Source organism: Temnothorax longispinosus, chromosome 6 (assembly GCF_030848805.1).
Source record: "Temnothorax longispinosus isolate EJ_2023e chromosome 6, Tlon_JGU_v1, whole genome shotgun sequence".
In the NCBI taxonomy this organism is placed as follows: domain Eukaryota; kingdom Metazoa; phylum Arthropoda; class Insecta; order Hymenoptera; family Formicidae; genus Temnothorax; species Temnothorax longispinosus.
The window spans coordinates 1491491-1511453 of record NC_092363.1 but is presented as its reverse complement, the minus strand read 5'-3'; the positions used below and the strand labels follow the sequence as shown (position 1 = coordinate 1511453).

General features: G+C 35.9%; 1 protein-coding gene across 12 annotated transcripts in view; it reads left to right on the top strand.

Moving 5' to 3' along the window:
- Positions 1-19963, top strand: part of Rg (A kinase anchor protein rugose) — a 310596-nt gene that overhangs the window by 215309 nt on the left and 75324 nt on the right. For 8 of the 12 annotated variants that reach the window (XM_071780964.1, XM_071780957.1, XM_071780963.1 and 5 more), the window contains exons 3-27: positions 6276-6402; positions 7499-7599; positions 7753-7848; positions 8965-9086; positions 9443-9569; positions 9660-9779; positions 9871-10017; positions 10172-10279; positions 11243-11383; positions 11571-11716; positions 11807-12020; positions 13849-14101; positions 14192-14334; positions 14414-14604; positions 14684-14792; positions 14861-14942; positions 15033-15349; positions 15410-15631; positions 15819-17493; positions 17575-17740; positions 17820-17973; positions 18063-18242; positions 19120-19260; positions 19417-19524; positions 19628-19799. In XM_071780964.1, coding sequence (XP_071637065.1) covers positions 6276-6402; positions 7499-7599; positions 7753-7848; positions 8965-9086; positions 9443-9569; positions 9660-9779; positions 9871-10017; positions 10172-10279; positions 11243-11383; positions 11571-11716; positions 11807-12020; positions 13849-14101; positions 14192-14334; positions 14414-14604; positions 14684-14792; positions 14861-14942; positions 15033-15349; positions 15410-15631; positions 15819-17493; positions 17575-17740; positions 17820-17973; positions 18063-18242; positions 19120-19260; positions 19417-19524; positions 19628-19799 — 5362 coding nt within the window. The remainder of the gene's footprint in view (positions 1-6275; positions 6403-7498; positions 7600-7752; positions 7849-8964; positions 9087-9442; positions 9570-9659; positions 9780-9870; positions 10018-10171; positions 10280-11242; positions 11384-11570; positions 11717-11806; positions 12021-13848; positions 14102-14191; positions 14335-14413; positions 14605-14683; positions 14793-14860; positions 14943-15032; positions 15350-15409; positions 15632-15818; positions 17494-17574; positions 17741-17819; positions 17974-18062; positions 18243-19119; positions 19261-19416; positions 19525-19627; positions 19800-19963) is intronic. The other 4 variants (XM_071780962.1, XM_071780958.1, XM_071780960.1 and 1 more) reach the window with 3 other exon arrangements.

Here is a 19963-nt window from a genome sequence, read left to right as displayed (position 1 = left end):
ACGATGGTAATAAATCGCTTATATCTAATGACGATAAATTCGTTATAAATTTTATGCATCTTTTTGATGTAAAAATTTGTAATTATTTATCTCAAAAATATAAATAATTCCATTACATTAATTTAATGAGGTTTAAATAAATAAATAAACCCATTACATTAGCGTGTCTATAGGAAAGAAATATTATAAACGGTCAAAAATAATAGTATTAAAAGACAACTAAAATTTCATGGAAATTGAAATACAAATTAAAGCGTTATTTTCATGTATTCCTTCCTTAAATCTTTTTAATACATTTGAGAATTTCTAACTTGCACTTGAGAAAGAATCAGAATAAATGAAAGCATAACAATAACAATGCGATGGTCGGCGATAATCCAAAGACAATCTGGAGAATGAAAGGCATAATGATGCAACCATTGATTCATTCGTCATCGTTTATCCTCGAATAATCTGCAATTTAACTACGAAACGACGCCTGGGAGACTGAAAAAGAATGAAACGAAGAAGAGAAAACGGATTAAGACTCGGAACGGCACCAAATGCCGTGCAAATGGAACGAATCCTGAACGAAAAGCTCTATTGATTCTATAACGAATTAATTAGTGTCGGCACAAATGCTTCAAACTCGGTCTTGCCCTTTAACGTACCTACTGGCTCCGACTGTATTATTCTTAAGTCCATTGTGAATACTTTCATGCCTCTTTCTTCTGACTTCAATGTTGTAATAAAATAAAATAAAAAAATACTTTCAAAGCCGAGACTTTCTTTTGTCCATTGAATCTTTGATAAATTTTGCCCTTTTTTTTGTTTGACAAAAGTGAACATTATGACTCAGAAGCCACTTTAACTTTATTATCTTATTATTTAGAGCCTGAATTTAACCTGCCAACAGTTCGAGAGAGCGAAATCTGCATACGTACTCATGAAAAAGTGTACAGAGGGATGTTTTTCACACTCGGCGAGGTGAAAAACCACACAGGCTCTCGCCTCTCTCTCTCTCCCTATCTTTTCAACGCTGTGGCTGCCTTTAAAAGTCACGCTAGGCCGGTGGCTTTTAGCGCGGCACAATCGTTGAACGGTACGCACCAAACCGGCGAGTACGTTTTAATGTGTAGCGTAATGGATGGCCACGGTGAAATTGAACGATCCCGCAGGAAATGCGATTCTGCGAAATTCCCCGCCGGAGGGACCTAATTTTAGCAGTCTCACGAGACTGTTCCGGGCTTAGGAAGAATTAGTACCGTTGAGGAATCGATAATATACCAGGGTGGAAATGATAATAAGATGCCGATGACGCGCGCGTATAGCTCACCAGATTTCATGAGAAATCGATCGCGCATTCTATAAATAATTAGTAGAAATATAATAGCCAGTGCTGAACGAAAAATAACATTTCTTGCCAAAATGTTAGTCAATTTAGCGTCTGCACTTTCGTGCAATAACAAAGTTGTTTTATAATTTTTTTAAGATTATATATATATATATATATATATATATATATATATATGGTAGTTCTCTCTGACTAGAGTAAAGGTAGAAATACCGAGAATTTCTATATAAATATTATGTACACATCGATATATCACGAGTACATGTTATGAAAGAAAATCTGTCTCGACTTGTATCTCTCTCTCTCTCCTCCCGAGTCTTTACACGACGTCTTTATACTGACGTCGACAACAACTTTTCTTGTATAGAGAGGTCATTAAATTCCCGATGCTGCAACTTAACGACGCTCGCGTGCAGCGAATTATTCACGAGCGCGCCAGGTACTTGGATTTTACAGGTTCGCAAGCCCCCCATATTATGCAGGATTATTCTACCCCGGAGTACCCCCGAGGATCACGCCTCAAACATTCGCGGAAGCAGAGGCTCATGGGAAAACCGCACATAGAGCTGCCTTTATGTTTTCTCCTAAGTGCTATCAGCGAATACCAGTGATAGAACGCGAATTATGGTCGAGTGATTAAATGTGTAGGTGTACACCGACCGCTGATTTCCTTCAGAATATGCAATCTTATACACAATAAGATTGCATCTATAATATATTTAATATATTGCTCATTAACATTAATAGATTGCTTATAACATTGTAAACTATGATTTGATTAATTAAACACTCGAAATAAAAAAAATCTTAGAAAATTATTCTAAAGATTAGAGAAGCTCGATATCATATTAAAAAAAAATTATCCTTTTACTATTTAATGATGTTAATATAACCCGCGATAAACTAAGATATATTCGTCTATTTTGCATATGCGATGATTTTAGTAGTTCAATCGTGCGTATAGTCAGCCGTTAAAATCCTTCTGATAAATTATAAAAGATACAATTTTATGCGTCCATTAATGTTTTTTATAACAATATCGGAAAATGCCTTCAAAAGTACAGTTCTATTTCGCGATTGCAATATAATTATCGTAATCATTAAAATTACACATCCGTGTTATTATTTTAATACAATTCGCGAATGTTTTAAAAACATTACGAAATATTTTATCCTAGACAGTAAAAAGTTAAAATTTCAAATTTAATTCTTGTCAGAAAAGACCACCTCCATTTTTTCGATAATAAAATAACGTTACACATTTGTATCTATTTTCCAGATACAGATTACTTTTATATATTTCTATATTTTTTTCTGAAAGATTATTATATAATTTCCAATCTTCACGCATCCGTTATTTTGCTTAAATAAAATAAATTTAAAAAACGTGATGACATTGCAGTATCTCTGATATTTTATGTTTTTAGCCTCGCAATATTTCAAAATATAACGCCGATACCTAATTTCGAAGAAAATGTTTACATTGCAATCACGAATCGCCGCTAAATAATCAACATTGCGAATTATTTCTTTTTTTTTTATTATCGCAAAAAAATAAAACGTACGATTTAAATGATTAAATTTTTGGCATTCCGCTCATTCTCCACATAGATATAAATATTTGTATTCCACGTAGCGAATATACAGAAACAATTTCAATATTAAATTTATTATACGGCATGCTTGCCGCCGCGCCGAGATGACGCGTTGCTCGAATTAAAATTTTATTTCCGCTCTTACGCCGCGTTTTGGTTTATTTGGATCGGCGCTTTTTTTCGAGAAAATACACGGGCGTGCTACTGAATTGTTAAAACGGGGTGTTATACATCAGGGAAAAATACGGTGGCCATTTATAAACAAAGCAGGATGGAATACATGAATTACAGATCGCTACAAGGAAAGAGAAGTAAATAATATGTAAATCTATTCCCAATTTCCCTTTCTCGCGACAAGTGACTCGCGTGCGTCCCGGCAAAAATTCGCCGGTCATTAAAAAGAAAAAAAATCTCACGAGTAACGTTGCGCTACTCACCCTGTATATCGCTATTTAATGTCGCCGGTCTAACCGGCAGTCTAAGTATTTTATTTCGTCGCATCTATCACGATTTAGCGTCCGGCCGATTTCGCCGCGCGTATAGGCTAGCAAATCGAGTGTATCAGCTCGAGTTGCTAGGCCATTTGTCATTTCATTACGGGACAGTCAGGAGAGAGAGAGAGAGTGAACGAGAGAAAGACGAAAGCGACCGTCTAGCGTCGCGTCGGCGTGGAAGACGGACGAGAAGGCACACTCGTTGAACGAGGCTGCGCCTGGGTGATTTGTCAGGTCGGGGCGTCCTATGCGTACGTTATCGCGTCGCGCTCACAGCTCGACGCCCGAGTACGATTTACGCTTTCACGGAATACCCCATGCATGCGCCGTGAGAGGAAACGATGTATGTACATACAACACTCACGTCTCACGTCGGCACGGCGCGGGCGGAATGGCGCGGCTGCGTTCTGCGTCGTTGACTCGCGCCGGTCGGGCGATCGCCGGATCTCCGATGCGCGTCGAGTCTGCGTCCGGAGCACCAAACGTTTCACCTTGAAATTCGAAGGCCACGAACACGCGAGGTAACGCCCGATTTATTTTCCGATTTATACGTTTGTCTCGCTGCGGAAAACACGGAGCAGCTCCAATCACGCGCGACACGCGACGCAGCGCACATCCCCGAACGGCCCGAACATTGTCGCACTGCGTCGTCCTCCCATTAGCGGCTCACTTCACCACGCCACGGCTCACGTTCGCGCGCTTTTCATTCCGACCGTTGCACCCGCGGCTCACGTGTTGCTTCAAACACGTAATTTTGCCACTTGTGCGAGGAAGCGGTCGGTATTACGCAAGTAAATGATGTTAAAAGAAGACGATTGTGTAATATAAAGTTGGAAAATATAAAAAGGAGAAAGATTCGAGATCTTTGTTTCTGTTAACGAGAGAAAGCGATTATAGAATTTTGCGTTATACTTCACGTTTTCAATTTACTTTAATCCTCATCAAGTATGTAACTACAAATGGAAATATTAGTTTATGAAAAAAAATAATAAACACGTATGGCATGCGCATGGTCAGTGAAAATATATGTTTTCCTCGGACGCGCTCCTTCGGACGTAAAATGACAAATGACGTTACAGAAAATTAATATCCGTATTCGATTAATATCCGTATTCGTAAAGGAATGTTCGCGGTGTCTCTGTCTCGAGGCGCCAATATCTAAGAGAACAGATAAGCAGCGTCCTTTAGCGCGAAGACGAGCTACCTAGCTCGAAGATCAACTTGACTAACCAATGCTCTTGCGATTCAGAGCAATTTATCACGGTCGAGCGACAGCTGAAAGCTTCTACGACATTACTCAGGACTTTCTCTCCGTTCTCTCTCTCTCTCTCTCTCTCTCTCTCTCTCTCTCTCTCTCTCTCTCTCTCTCTCCCTCCCCCCCTCCTCTTTCTGTCACTTTTTTGTCCGCGCTGGGCGGATTCATCCTGCAACTCCGATGTAGTAAGCCGACAAGGTGTATAGCCGCGAGATCATTACTCCGGAATTATCCGAATGCCCATAACTTCTCCTCGCTAAAACTCCGGCTCGCGGGGCCGAAATTCCGACTGGGGGGAATTCCAGCGGCATTTTCGGGATTTCTCCGCTATTCGGCGGTTACCCCGTACCCGTAGTTATCTCGCTTCGTGGCCTACCTTGCATATCGGTAGGGGATTACGCGGGTACACGGCCTGGCGTTCGCGTCGCGTTCGGTTGTACGCGGTCGTCCCGGCTATATCCGGGAGCATAATAATTTGAAGATGAATGAACTGTTGCAAAGCCATTGGAAGTTGATCCCGCGCTGTATAAACATGCTCGCGGGATAATGCTGCCGCCTGCATATTGAAATAGTTGCTGGTAAACTATGTTAATACCTGTGACTTAAACTTATGCGAGTTACTCTCAGTTTTCTATTATAAACCGAGAGCAGTATTTAATTGTATTAAATAACACGTATCATGGACAGGAATCTTGCGTTTTGCTTTGTTTGGAATGTCCAAGAGTGAATTATTCGCGATGGCTTTACAAAAAACCTCTTTAGAGCATTAACTTCTTCTTCACGGGGTGAGCGTGCGGTTTTATTAAGCCATCCTTTATTCGCTGCGAGAGTAAAACCACTACCACTCCACTTGGAGAAGTCCTCCAAGTAGTTTTTGCCATGGACGTAATTGGCAAGCCATTATCTATAACAAAGACATTACTGGATTTTCTGTCTATTCAGACAATTCGATTAATTGAATCGGATTGATTCGAAAATGGATGATGTCAAACAAAAAAATTAAAAAAATATACGGGGGATAACAGAAAATAATTTATATTTAGAACATGCGAAGCAAAGGAAGGATTTGATATAAAAAACTGATGCTAATTTTTTAGATTCTGTAAAAGTTAAATTACTATGCTTTAATATGAAAACTATTATATATCGTCAACGTTAATGTTTTTAATAGAAGTATATTTTCAACAAACAAGCGAATATTAATAAGGGGGCATGCTGTAATTAATGTTCTTCAATCATCTGACTATTACATAACTTTAGCAGACGATTTATGATGATAAAGTAATTATATACCACAATGAAATTCCATTTGAGCCAAATTGTTGATTACATAGTTTGTTCGGATGGACCATCAAGTTATTCTTAACAATGTTAAATAAACTTTAAGCATATATTTTTATATTTAATATAAAAATATCTATACAACATTTTTAAAAGAGTCTTTTATACATCGTATATGTTTGCCGCTATTAATAAATAGTATAAAGGTATACTTACTTTTTTATTAAATAAGAAATATTGTACGCATATAAATCTTTCATACGTTACTAGTTGTGTAAGTGCAAATAAGTAATATATGCACAATATTTTTGTTTCAGGCTGAAATCTGGAGCGTCTTTATTGCGATTTTGAGAAAAAGCGTCAGAAACTTACAAGCATGTACGGATGTGAGTCTCATAGAACATGTTCTGCACCGATTATCTCGTGCGGAAACTGTTGTTGCTGGTAAATATTTCAAACGAGTGTCATTAATAAAACGTAGGAATAACTGAATTTTTTCTAGTATAACAAAAATGTGTAACAGAGTTCTGTATTCTAGCAATATAAATGATACTAATTATCAGGGTTGGGAAGTAAGGCATTAGGTACTTATAACGCCATTACCATTACAGTTACTTTTTTTTATAACTGATTGATAACAGCGTTACTTTTTTCTTTTTGTAATTGTAACGGTAACGAAGGCTGCATTCCGATATTCACTGTCAACACTGAAAATCTATATTTTTCAATTTTTACATCACGTATACTACAGATTTTTAATACTGACAGTTGCTGACAGTAAATATCAGAATGCAGCCGTAGTTATATTTTTTCAGTAACGGTAACAAATTTAACAGTTACTTTTCTCATTACTTCTTATATTTTGAATCTATTAACTATTAATGATATAATTTTCATATATTTAATCTTCCGTCTTCGACTGATGTTCATAGTCCGTTGTTATATTTAAGATCGTCTCAAGAATAGTTTTAAGATATATCACAAGCCAATCACAGAGTCATATTAGTATAAGAACAAACTTTATGAATACTGGTTATGATATGCGCGTTTTTTCATGTTAAAAATTTTAAACATAAAATTAAGGATGCAAAAAAGTATAAATTTATAAACGCATTTATAAATTTTAATAAAAACTAAAATTTTTTATTTGTATTTTGAGCATTATAGAACTTTTCTCTTTAAATTTTTTGTGGCTTGCGATTTAAAATATAAAATGTTATTGCTTTTATTAAATTTTTAACAAAAAATATTACAAAAGTAAATTTTTTAGTCCGTGATCTCGTTTTAGCATTAAAAAAATAACGGAAAAGGTAACGAATCGTTACTTTTTAAGTAACAGTAATGGTAACGAACTTTTAGTTATACTTTTGAGAATCAGTAACTATAAGTAACGGTAACTAGTTTACTTTTAAAAAATAACTTTCCCACCCCTGCTAATTATGTATCATGCATGATATATATAAAAACTTGCTGTACTGTTTTCTTCTAACTAATTATACATTCTTTGATAATACCTTAAATATTTTGTATATTGCGACAGACTTGTTAATCGATATGCTGGGAGTGCTAGCAAGCTACAGCATAACGGTGAAAGAATTGAAACTTTTGTTCGGCGCTATGAAATCCGTTAAAGGAAAGTGGGTAAGAACTTTTAAGGTTTAATTAGATTCTTTCAAGATTGCAAATATATATTGAATTGGATAAACATTATCGCAAGAATATTTATTTAATAGATATATTGAGCGAATACATTAGATACACTGAGATTACTAAAGCAGCGTTTACGTTTTATAGCCACGGCATTCGGCGAAACTATTAAACGTCCTCCGCCAAATGCCGCAGCGAAATGGGCCCGACGTATTTTTCAGTTTCCCCGGCAGGAAGGGGTCGGTAAGTTCTTTTCTTGTTCGTCTTTATCTTAGAACAGATACTTCTTACTTTACGACATCCCTGAGGACGTCGTTCGATTCTAAACTCGATCAAAGTTCCGATAAAAGAATTTACCCTCGCGTCGTAAGATTCCGCTATACCCGCTTACATTTTCGAAATCAATCACGGTAAGAAACTTTCCTCTCGAACGTTATTACCGCATATTCAATCAATACGTACTCATTCTAGAGTGTTTCGATTTAAATTGAGGCAATATAAACATTTATTTTTGTATATTTAATACTTATCTAATATAGTTTATATAAAAGACAAGAAAAGAGTTTTGTATTAGATAAGAAGAATTTATAGCGTTTAATAAGAAGCAATAAAGTTCAAGATTTTCATCATCTAAGTATTAATTTCTTCTTCTAATTATATCAAAAATGACACTTTACATAGTCTAGATCAGTTAATCTTGACGAAGTTTGCAAACTAAAGTTATAAGCTGTACTTATAATAAGACGCACCGTGCTAATTAATATCGAGCAACAATGTATAGTGACAATCTTTTTTTTTTCTTTTTTCTCGTATCCTCATTTTATATTCAAATCAATTGTATCCTGGAAAAAATATACGCATATAGAGTCGTAGTTGAGTATAAATTTATATCAATAACGAGCACCGTTATATTTTGCTTTTTAACTTTAAATGTAGTAAACATTACGACACTCCGAAACAGCATAACTATTAATTAAATTATTGATGCAGTTTAGAGTTTGTTGGAGTTTTTCGAAAAGCTTGTTAGAGAGTAAAAGCTCATTACATGAAACGTGACAAATATTGTACATTCTGTGAATGGAGATAGGATAAAATAATATTTGCAATATATACGTTTAGAGAGAGAAAATAAAATCAAAGTTGAAGTCAAACAGCATGCGTACAACTTCCATTGTACATTACGAATATTGACGTAATATCTATTTTATTTATTGAATATTAAGGAAACTTGAGAACGAAATATCATAATCAATTAAAAACAATTAAATCACCAATATTAAACTTAATATTGCGTTGTTCCGTTCAAATTACGTGGAATATCTTGATGAGAATCTTTACATCTTTTTTTACGTCTCCTAGGCGATTGTTTTGCCGCCGCTTGCAAAGTGGCCGCACGAGAATGGATTTACCTTTACCACATGGTTCCGCCTAGATCCCATCAACTCTGTTAATATCGAACGAGAAAAACCGTACCTCTACTGGTAAGTGCTCTCACATCAAGCACCCTTACAAAAGTACTCTCTCCAGGTGGAGCGGCGGCCCTAAAGAATCACCTATGTTTCTCAACTACGAAGAAAGCACTCAGACATTTCAATTAAACTCATTAAATGTGATTCTGTTGGCATACATTTGCAACGAGAATAATGTTCAAATTTTAAATTGTCTCGCACTAATTTTATTCACAAAATAATTATATTTATATATATGTAATTTCCACTATATCTTTCGAATTGCGTTTTCTTATGTCAAAATAAGAGTACAGGGCATTACAAGAGGCGAATACGAGTAAAACAGTTCAACGATAGAAAGTAACATTGCTCTCTTTCCGTCATTTTAGCTTTAAAACAAGCAAGGGAGTAGGATACTCTGCGCATTTCGTAGGCAACTGCTTAGTCCTGACTTCTATGAAAATAAAGGGCAAGGGCTTCCAACATTGTGTCAAATACGAATTTCAGCCACGAAAGGTATGCCATTAATATACTTTTAAATTGACATGTACCCGCATATAGAAAATTTTTTGTGTACTGTACGTGGAAAATATCTTTATTTTACAGTGGTATATGATCGCGGTAGTGTATATATACAATAGGTGGACAAAAAGTGAAATTAAATGTCTGGTCAATGGCCAGTTGGCGTCGAGTACAGAAATGACATGGCACGTTTCGACGAATGACGTGAGTGTCCACAAATATTTTTTTACATCAATAATCTTCTCTCGCCGATAAAACGATTTGAAGAAAAAAAAATGGCAACGTCGTTTTACAGCCTTTTGACAAATGTTACATTGGAGCAACCCCCGAACTGGACGAAGAGCGCGTGTTTTGCGGACAAATGAGTGCAATATATTTATTCAGCGAAGCACTGACAACGCATCAGATATGCGCGATGCATAGACTGGGGCCGGGATATAAGGTACGCTGTAATCTCTCTCCCTCTCTCTCTTACTCTCGCCGTTGCTATGTGCTATAGGTATATATGTGAATAAATCTTTAGTTAAACGCGAACATTTTTCGACCTTTTATTCGTGAACGAATATTTATCATCGCTTTTTCGATCCCGTGCGCAGAGCCAGTTTCGTTTCGACAACGAGTGCTACCTGAATCTGCCCGACAATCATAAAAGGGTGAGTGAGCAGGATCTCTCTACGAGCATGGTGGACCAAAGTATGCAAATTGTAAGCATTTTGATTTTATTTTTCCGTTAATATATGATTTGTACTTTGTTAATTATTCTGTTACTGCGTTCGAGTTCATCTGAGGTAATTACCCAATTATGACCACCGATTTTTCTTGGCGGCCACCGCGGCCTGAAGTTTATCGATTCGTTTGATATTATTTGTTTTGAAAAAGTCGATTTATTGTGACTGTGAGGCCCAGTTCCACAAACGTCAGTTAACTTTTAATTTTAGGTTAATCTTAGGTACTCTTCGCCTCCTTCGTGTATCCATTTCTGCAGGTTAACTTTAATCTCGGTTTAAATCATTTTCTAATTTTAAGAATTAGAAAAGATAAAAAGTAAGTTAAACCGAGATTAAAGTTAATCTACATTGGTAGAAATGGACATGAGAGAGACATTGAAAAAGACAAAGAGTGAATTAACCTAATATTAAAAGTTAACCGACGTTTGTGGAACTGGGCGTGAATCTTTCTTTATATCTGTTATATTAATAATGTATGTATATTTTTGTGCGTATCTTATTTTTTTTATTATTTTCCTTTTCTTTACTTACTTACTGGATGCTCTTTCTTGATTAACGAGTGTCACAGAATGAACTTAGTAATGTGCAAAGTACTTTTGTTGTAAGCATCGCTTTACATATATTATATATCGTATTTTTTTTCTACGATTTAATTTGAGATGCTAATGGGTATCCTAATTGGTAGTAAGTAGCAGTATAAATATGGAGTAGCGTTGAATTATTGATTATTGCTTTCAAGTATGTGTTTTCGGTGTATTTATTTACATTATGTAGTTAGTATCCAAGAGATTTACATCCTGGTGAGATTGAATAATGTAGTGCATTTATCTTGATGTCATAGTAATGTATTGTAAATTATTCGCAATATAAATATTGAAAGTTTTCCGCGCGGGAGATCAATAATTTTATTAATTTATTATTTTATATATAATATTTCAGGTACTTTATGATGGAAAATTGTCGAATGCAATTGTGTTCATGTACAATCCAGTAGCGACAGATTCGCAGCTTTGTCTACAGAGCGCACCGAAAGGCAACATCTCTTATTTTGTACATACTCCGCATGCCCTCATGCTACAGGTATAGTTTATTGTTGCTGTTAAACAGAGATAGATTCAACACTATAGATTTACCACAGAGATAGATACATAGAATTACATACGCTTTTCATTTATTTGTAAACAATATGTGTAGAATGAATTTTAGATATAACGTATATAAATAAAAATATAAAATAAATAAGAAATTTTTATTTCGGCTTTTTCAGGATGTCAAGGCAGTCATAACACACTCCATTCACAGCACGTTGAACTCGATAGGTGGTATCCAAGTACTGTTCCCATTATTCTCACAGCTGGATATGCCTTATGACTGCATAGCGCCGAACGACATTAAGCGCGATCCCACATTATGGTAAAGCTTATTGATAGTTACCGCTTTGCGAAGCCATACATTTAAATAGAAGGCATTAACGAGAAACATCGACGTCATTTTTTTTTTCAGTTCGAAACTGCTCGGGTTTATTTGCGACTTGGTAGAGACTTCTCAAACCGTTCAACAACACATGGTACAAAACAGAGGATTTCTGGTAATAAGTTTTATGCTACAGAAAGCAAGTCGAGATCATCTTACGACGGAAGTGCTTGCATCCTTCTTGGAGCTCACGAAGCATTTAGTGACTTGTCTTAGCGCAAATAGCGATTTATTACTGAAGCAGGTACTGATTTATCAACAAATTATTATTTGCTAATATTTTATTAGACGTATTAATAGGATAAATATATCGATAAATATATTTATATTGATATATATGCAGTTATGATAATTGCATCTTGATTGTCCTTGTTCGGCTTAATTGGACTAAAAGAATCGTTAAATCTTTTTAATTATAACTTTGATACGTTGTAATTTATGCAATTTGCGATTATCTTAGCTGATGATAATAGACGATAATAGACGCTTACATATTAGATTTAGAAGAGTTAGTGTAAAATAAAAATCCCTGCAATATGAAAATTAGGTAAAATAATTTCCATAAAAGATTAAATAAAATAGAAGATCATTAATAGAAAAAATAAAGATATTAATTATTGTAGACAAAACCAAATTTAGTCACATAGTAACATTTATTTTATTTAAATACTAAAGAAAGAAGATTACGTGCTTAACATCATTAGTTGTTGATTAAGTTCTGGAGAATCAAAAACTCTTCATCCATGCATATCTAGCTATAATTTCTCATTTATAGGTGATTTTATTTGCCTGTACATGCATGGATTATGTTCATTTTGGTTCAATTTCACTAAAATGTCAATATCAATGCATCCCATTCCTTCAATTTGCGTTATCATCTCTGCTATGTAATATAATAGCTTCCACGCTTTCATCGCAATTGCTCCCACCGAAATGTTTGCCAATATCATATACGTGTGTATTTATGTATGTGTTTAATATGCATTTTCGTACCATTGAGATTTTGTTAAAGGCTTTTCAATAAGCCCGTCGTGAGCATGTCTAATCTTCTTTGATCATTGTTGTGTTATTCAAACTTCGGATCGCATGCAATCTACCGACTTTTGAGCTTCCTGATTTGAGAGAAGTGGCTACGCAAAGTATTTTGTTCGTAATATTGCTTTTACATCAAAATTCATAATCCTTTTTTTGCGACGCTAAGAATCTTCGTCTATCTCTGCTGTATCATGAAAATGTATGTTTTTCTATCTTTAAATATATGCACTGTCATCAAAATCTCGTTACATTATTATTTTCGATTATGCACAGATTTTCCAGCGGCAAAATTAATTCTGTTACTTAAATACTAATCGTACATTTAATATTATTAATATATGTTTGATTTGTTTGCAGTTTAATATAAATAATATAATATGATATTAATACAGTATTAATACAGAATCGATGTATTTCTTGGGTAAACGTGTCTTTTATAATATAAAATAATTATATTATTAATTGTGCCAAATCAATAGAATTTTCCGATTTTCAGAATACATATGCATTGTACGTTCTAAATTTATGTTTTTAATATTATTCCTCGAGTTTTTTCCAATTAATATAAATGCACGAACATTCATTTGCACTCGTCATGTTTTATATTATCTAAACTGTTACACAATTATTGTTGTTGTTTATGACAGCAATACTATCTGCACTTTATCTACCATTGCTTCAATCATAAGTTTAATAATTTGTGTTTGATATTTGTACATTGTTTTTCTCTCCATATATAGACAGTTATTTTTTTTCATTATATTTAAAATATATATTCAATAATATTTTTAACTATTGTGTCTATTATTTGACATCGTATCCACATACGTCAATTGTTGAAACTGAAAATAAAGTAAATCGGAATAAAATAAAAAAGGAATTTAATATATTTACACGACAAACAAACTCTAGATAATTAAACCGTGCAAATTATATATATATTAATACAAATTAAGATAATAGTATATGGCTCAGATAAATATAAAAGTCGGCTAGATTGGTGTGTCCGAAGAACAGGCAGATCCATGGTGATGTAGTTGTTTTATTTTTCATTCCTAACATGGCAGCTACTGGATCACGTCCTTTTTAATCCCGCTCTGTGGATATACACGCCAGCGCCAGTTCAAACACGGCTTTATTCATACTTGGCCACAGAATTTCTTAGCGACACGCAAATCTATTCCAATGTGAGACGCGTATCGACAGTTCTGCAAACCGTACACACACTGAAATACTATTACTGGGTAGCTAATCCTCGCGGCAAAAGCGGAATAACACCAAAAGGACTTGGTACGTTATTTAGTCATTTAATATTGACAATGCAACTTCATCCCGAACGTATAAAATGTAATGCCTTATACGCAAATTTATTTCTTATAGATGGACCGCGACCACAGCAGAAAGACATTCTTGCAATTCGTTCTTACATCTTATTATTTTTAAAACAATTGATAATGATCGGCAACGGTGTAAAAGACGACGAATTACAAAGCATACTTAATTATCTAGCAACGATGCACGAGGTAATTTAATAACGTGATGATAATGAAAAATGATAATACGTCATCAAGTACATTCTTTAAATTATGCGACCATTTTTAGGATGAAAATTTGCACGATGTTCTGCAAATGCTGATATCTTTGATGTCGGAACATCCGTCATCGATGGTACCCGCATTTGATGCGAAACAAGGAGTACGAACGATTTTCAAGATTCTGGCAGCTGAAAGCCAACTGATACGTCTGCAAGCGTTAAAACTGCTAGGATTCTTCCTTAGCCGCAGCACACATAAGTAAGTAGTTTGTCATATAGATAATTCATGCGATTAAAATATCTTTAAAGAAGATATTAATATTATTTAACGCACGCAGACGAAAATACGACGTCATGAGCCCGCATAATCTGTATACGTTATTGGCTGAAAGGCTCTTATTGAACGAGGAAACACTCTCATTACCGACATACAATGTTTTATACGAGGTACTGATCTTTTACTTATAAAATAATTTTTGCTTATTAAATTTCTACTTCAAATTTTTTAATTTCAGATTATGACCGAGCACATCAGTCAACAAATATTGTATGCCAGACATCCTGAACCTGAATCTCACTACCGTTTAGAAAATCCGAGTAAGCTGAGAATTTATAGCGATGAATTTATATACAATGATGAAACCCCCGAACATTTTTCATGTATTAATCTGTTTATGTCCCTTTCAGTGATCCTGAAGGTAGTCGCAACATTAATTCGACAATCAAAACAAACGGAGCAGCTGTTGGAAGTGAAGAAACTATTTCTCTCAGACATGACGCTGCTCTGCAATAATAATCGGGAAAATCGACGAACGGTCCTGCAAATGTCTGTATGGCAGGAATGGCTTATCGCCATGGCTTACATCCATCCGAAGAACACCGAGGAACAGAAGATATCCGACATGGTGTATTCCTTATTTCGCATGCTTCTTCATCACGCTATCAAGCACGAATACGGTGGCTGGCGTGTATGGGTTGACACGCTGGCTATCGTGCATTCTAAGGTGGGTTTGTGAAATATCGCTGTTTCGAAACGATTTTAATGCTCTTACTGATGTACGCAGGTATCCTACGAGGAATTCAAACTTCAGTTTGCCCAAATGTACGAGCATTACGAACGACAGAGATCCGACAACATTACGGATCCTGAGCTAAGACAGCAGAGGCCGATCAGCACGATTTCCGGATGGGATCAGCAGCATTCCATAAGTAACGGATACAATAGACCAGCAGCGTGGGGAAACCAGCAAAATCACGAGATACAGCATATGGAAAGAAATTACAAGGTAGTTTAAAATATAGTATAATTTTATTCTAATAAATTCTTATTTTGCGTTTTTAACAATTTTCTTTATTTACGGATGAATGCGTTATTTCAATTTTTTTTTTTAAATTTAATTTATTTATGATTGTATTGTAAAAAGTTTAACAATATATTCTTTGCTCTCAATAATATTTTGTATTATGATGCAGGAGTTTGATTCATCCGAGGCAAATGATCGATTGGAAGAATCCTGTAGCTGCGATCTTAATTCAATAGACAATACCGAAAGCGACGGTAGTCCGGCCATCGTGAAATCGCGCAGCGAGACCTTGGACACTCTGCAATCATGCGAGGTGGTGTCGTTGGACTCCAGATTGAGCGACAAACCGGAAACGCCGACTACCGCGCGCGAGACTCACACGGAAACACCGACGATCCTCGAAGAAGCAAACAGCGAAGCCGTCTCGTTGCCGACAACGCAAGAGACTAGCGAAGTAATATCAATTGAGAGCTCTAGCGACTTCTATAGCGAGGTGCACAAAATTGAGAGTTCTAGCCCCGATTCAATGATAGTTCAAGACACGTTGAAAAAGGAGGAAGACACAGTTCCTGAGAAACAATCAGTTGCTGTTACCGAATCAGTTACTGAATCTTCTTCAACAGAACCGACCAAGGAAAGCACAGAAGCGACAGTTGTTGAATCAAAAGGCTCGAAGGAAACTGTGACAGATACAAATATTCCCGACACAGTTTCCACAACAGTAGACAAAGTTGAAGATCCACCGGTTGCGGATGAGGAAGTGAAGGATAAGTCTACCGAGGAAAATAACGTTACGACCGACGACAGTAACACACCGACCAACACTGAAGATTCCGACAAGACTGCAATAGCAATCGAAAACGCGGCCGACCCTGTCGTTTCAAAGGGCGATGCCGATGCCGACACTGAAGAAGATACCGTGCCAATTGTCCCTTCTGACGAAACGCGGGAACCGCTAACGGTTAAAGTTATTGAGAAGCTCCAGTTGGAGAGCGATCGCGAGGTAATCGATAGCGACACGTCAGAGGCGTACTTGACGCCAACTGAGAATCAAGAAATATCGAGTGAGATAAAAAGCAGAACGTCCGAAGGTGAGAAAATCGATGACGACACCGTCGAGAAGAAGGAAGACATTTCCGAGAACAGGGACATTACCGCTGAGACTGGTGAGAACGACGCAGGGGAAACTGTAAAAAATCCTAATTGCTCAACTAGCATAGTAGAAAGCGGTGAGGCTTGCACGGAGAAGGCGGTAGATCTAGGAAGCGAGAAGGTGGAGCCCGTAATAGTGAATAGTGCGTTAAGTAGTGACGAACGCGCCGTGGATTCTTTAACGGAGGACAAAAGTGCTGTTATTAATGATAACGAAGACGCGGAGGTAAACGAGAAACACTCAAGGGAGCCGTCCACTATTTCTACTAGCGTAAGTGATAATAAGTCAGACGTTCCGACGACGACTGGCGAGGTAGAAGTTACAGATAGTGTTTGTAGTAATAGCGATGTTCAAAGTTCTGTAGATAATGTGACGCAAGTGCCAAATCCTAAGCAGCAAATCCCAACAATATCTACGGTCTGTGATGCAACTAAAAGTTTATCCGACGGTGTGCCTCAAATCGTTAGTTCTAATGTGGTTGCCAGGGACAATGCGTTATTGAATGACTTAACTCCAGATCACGTAGACACCCACCGCAGATCCAGCCTGCCGATCGTCTCCTCGGAAATGGTCGCGGACGATAACGGTCATGAGCCACCCTCCTTGCCTGTGCCCTTACGAAAGACATCGTCACCCCAGAAACGACCAAGGAGTGCCTCTACGTCCACGCAGGTGGATCCTAATCATTTCGGTGAGTTGAAAAAAAAAATAGAAACTAATTGTTTCATTAATAAAACTGCATCTATATTTTTATGTCTTCTTTTTATCGCAGAAGCCAAAAGATCGAAGCAAGGAAATCCCTCCACGCGGCCAATGTTCAGTCCAGGCCCGACACGACCTCCATTCAGAATACCCGAATTTAAATGGTCATACATACATCAACGGCTGCTGTCGGACGTGCTATTCTCTTTGGAAACAGACATTCAAGTGTGGAGAAGGTAGGATATGCAATGTTGCGCACATATTAACGATATATCAACTTTGTCGGAATATTCTATTATAATTTCTATGTTATAGTCATTCAACGAAGTCTGTATTGGATTTCGTAAACAGCAGCGAAAACGCCATTTTCGTGGTGAACACTGTCCATCTAATTTCGCAGTTAGCCGACAATCTCATAATAGCTTGCGGCGGTTTGTTGCCCTTATTAGCGTCGGCCACTTCGCCAAATGTACGTAAACCGTTCTGATTACTATGCCATTAAAAGATAAAATATTTTTGCGACCCTTAATTTCTAATCAATGTCTGAATGCCTTCTAGAACGAACTGGATGTAATCGAGCCAACTCAGGGGATGCCAATCGAAGTGGCAGTTTCTTTTTTGCAAAGACTGGTCAACATGGCCGACGTACTTATATTCGCTAGCTCGTTAAACTTCGGAGAACTGGAGGCTGAGAAAAATATGTCGAGCGGTGGCATATTACGACAATGTTTACGACTGGTTTGTATTACTGCATAAGGTATTTTATGGGTACAGAATGAGATGATAAACCTCGTTAGAATAGTTAGACATAGTTATACTTTTATTATTATACAGAGTTTATATATGGTTAAACAGTTTTAACAAGTCATTTGTCGATTTAGGAAAATATATTGAATATTAGTGCACAGTGTGTGTTTAATTTATGCACTTGACGGAATATAGTATTTATAATATGTCAAGTTCAGTCTAGAAAGAAACTTGTAAAAATTATTATCAACATCAAGAATTTTTTTGTTTTAGTTTCGCTTTCCGCAATGTCGTGTTACATGTGCAATTAATTTTTAAAGAGAAATACGGTTCTTATATAGAAATATTTAAATTATATATAGTTTAGTGTGTTAAATTTTTTATTTATGTTTATTTTAGTGAGAATATATACATAATACATATACATGATACTTATGGCATGCATATGTCAGACTATACAGTATAGATTAACATGCACTTCGAAAATACAAAATATAACATGTAAAATTTGCTCAATCTCATCTATACGAATAAAAAAACTAAAATTCTCTTTTAATGTAAATTATAATAATAAAATTCTTGACAAATGATTATAATTTTATAAAATTATTAAAATTAATAACATCATATCATAATAATTATTTATAAATTTAAATAAAATTGAATTTTTTATCTATCACGACTTGATATAAAAAATTGACGAGTAAGTTTACCATGTCGATTGTAACATTTATAATCGTAGTTCCCAAAAAGTAAGGTACAATTAATTCAAATGTTCTTAGCATTGACATATACCCCAGTTAGAAATTTAATATGTACATTCACACAACATTTTTTGTTGTATTTACCTAATAAACTGCTTCTATAGGTCTGTACATGTGCCGTTAGAAACTGCTTAGAGTGTAAAGAACGTGGCAGATCGTACAGCATGTTAGGTCGGCAGATTGGTTCTAGTAATAAATCACAGCACATACAATCACTTATACGCGGGGCTCAGACATCGCCTAAGGTACGTTCTATCCGATCAAACTCAATTTACTAATTGTAACAATAATAGGCGCAACACATTATACTTTTTCCCTTCAATTTCCATTTGCTAAAGAAAAAACATTATGTTTGTAGCTACTAATATTTTATAATGAATCAAAATATTCTTTATTTATAGAACATCGTGGACAACCTTACGCATCAGTTAAGTCCTGTGAAGGATCCCGAGAAATTGCTGCAAGACATGGACGTAAATCGTTTGAGAGCTGTGATATACAGAGATGTTGTAAGTATGCGATATTTCATAACAACGATAATGAAAATGATATTATCACGTTATACGTTATAAGACAGAAAGATTAATTAAGTCACGTATACGTTAATTTCAGGAAGAAACCAAGCAGGCACAGTTTCTGTCCCTTGCTATAGTTTACTTCATCTCTGTATTGATGGTCTCCAAATATCGCGACATATTGGAACCGCCAATATCGCAGCGCCCACCAAGTCCAGTGCAAACAATACAGACAAATGGTGCCGGTCTCAGGCCAGGTAGCCCTTCAGGTGAGATCCTCGTGTCTTACTGGCATCACTAACACTAATGCAAAAGATAATCTGTGTAAATATTGATACACAAGATTCACTAAAGATAAATTTACTTTTAATTAATATACAATGAGAGTAATTAAATATGATCTTACAATTTACGAATGATTACAAGATAGCGC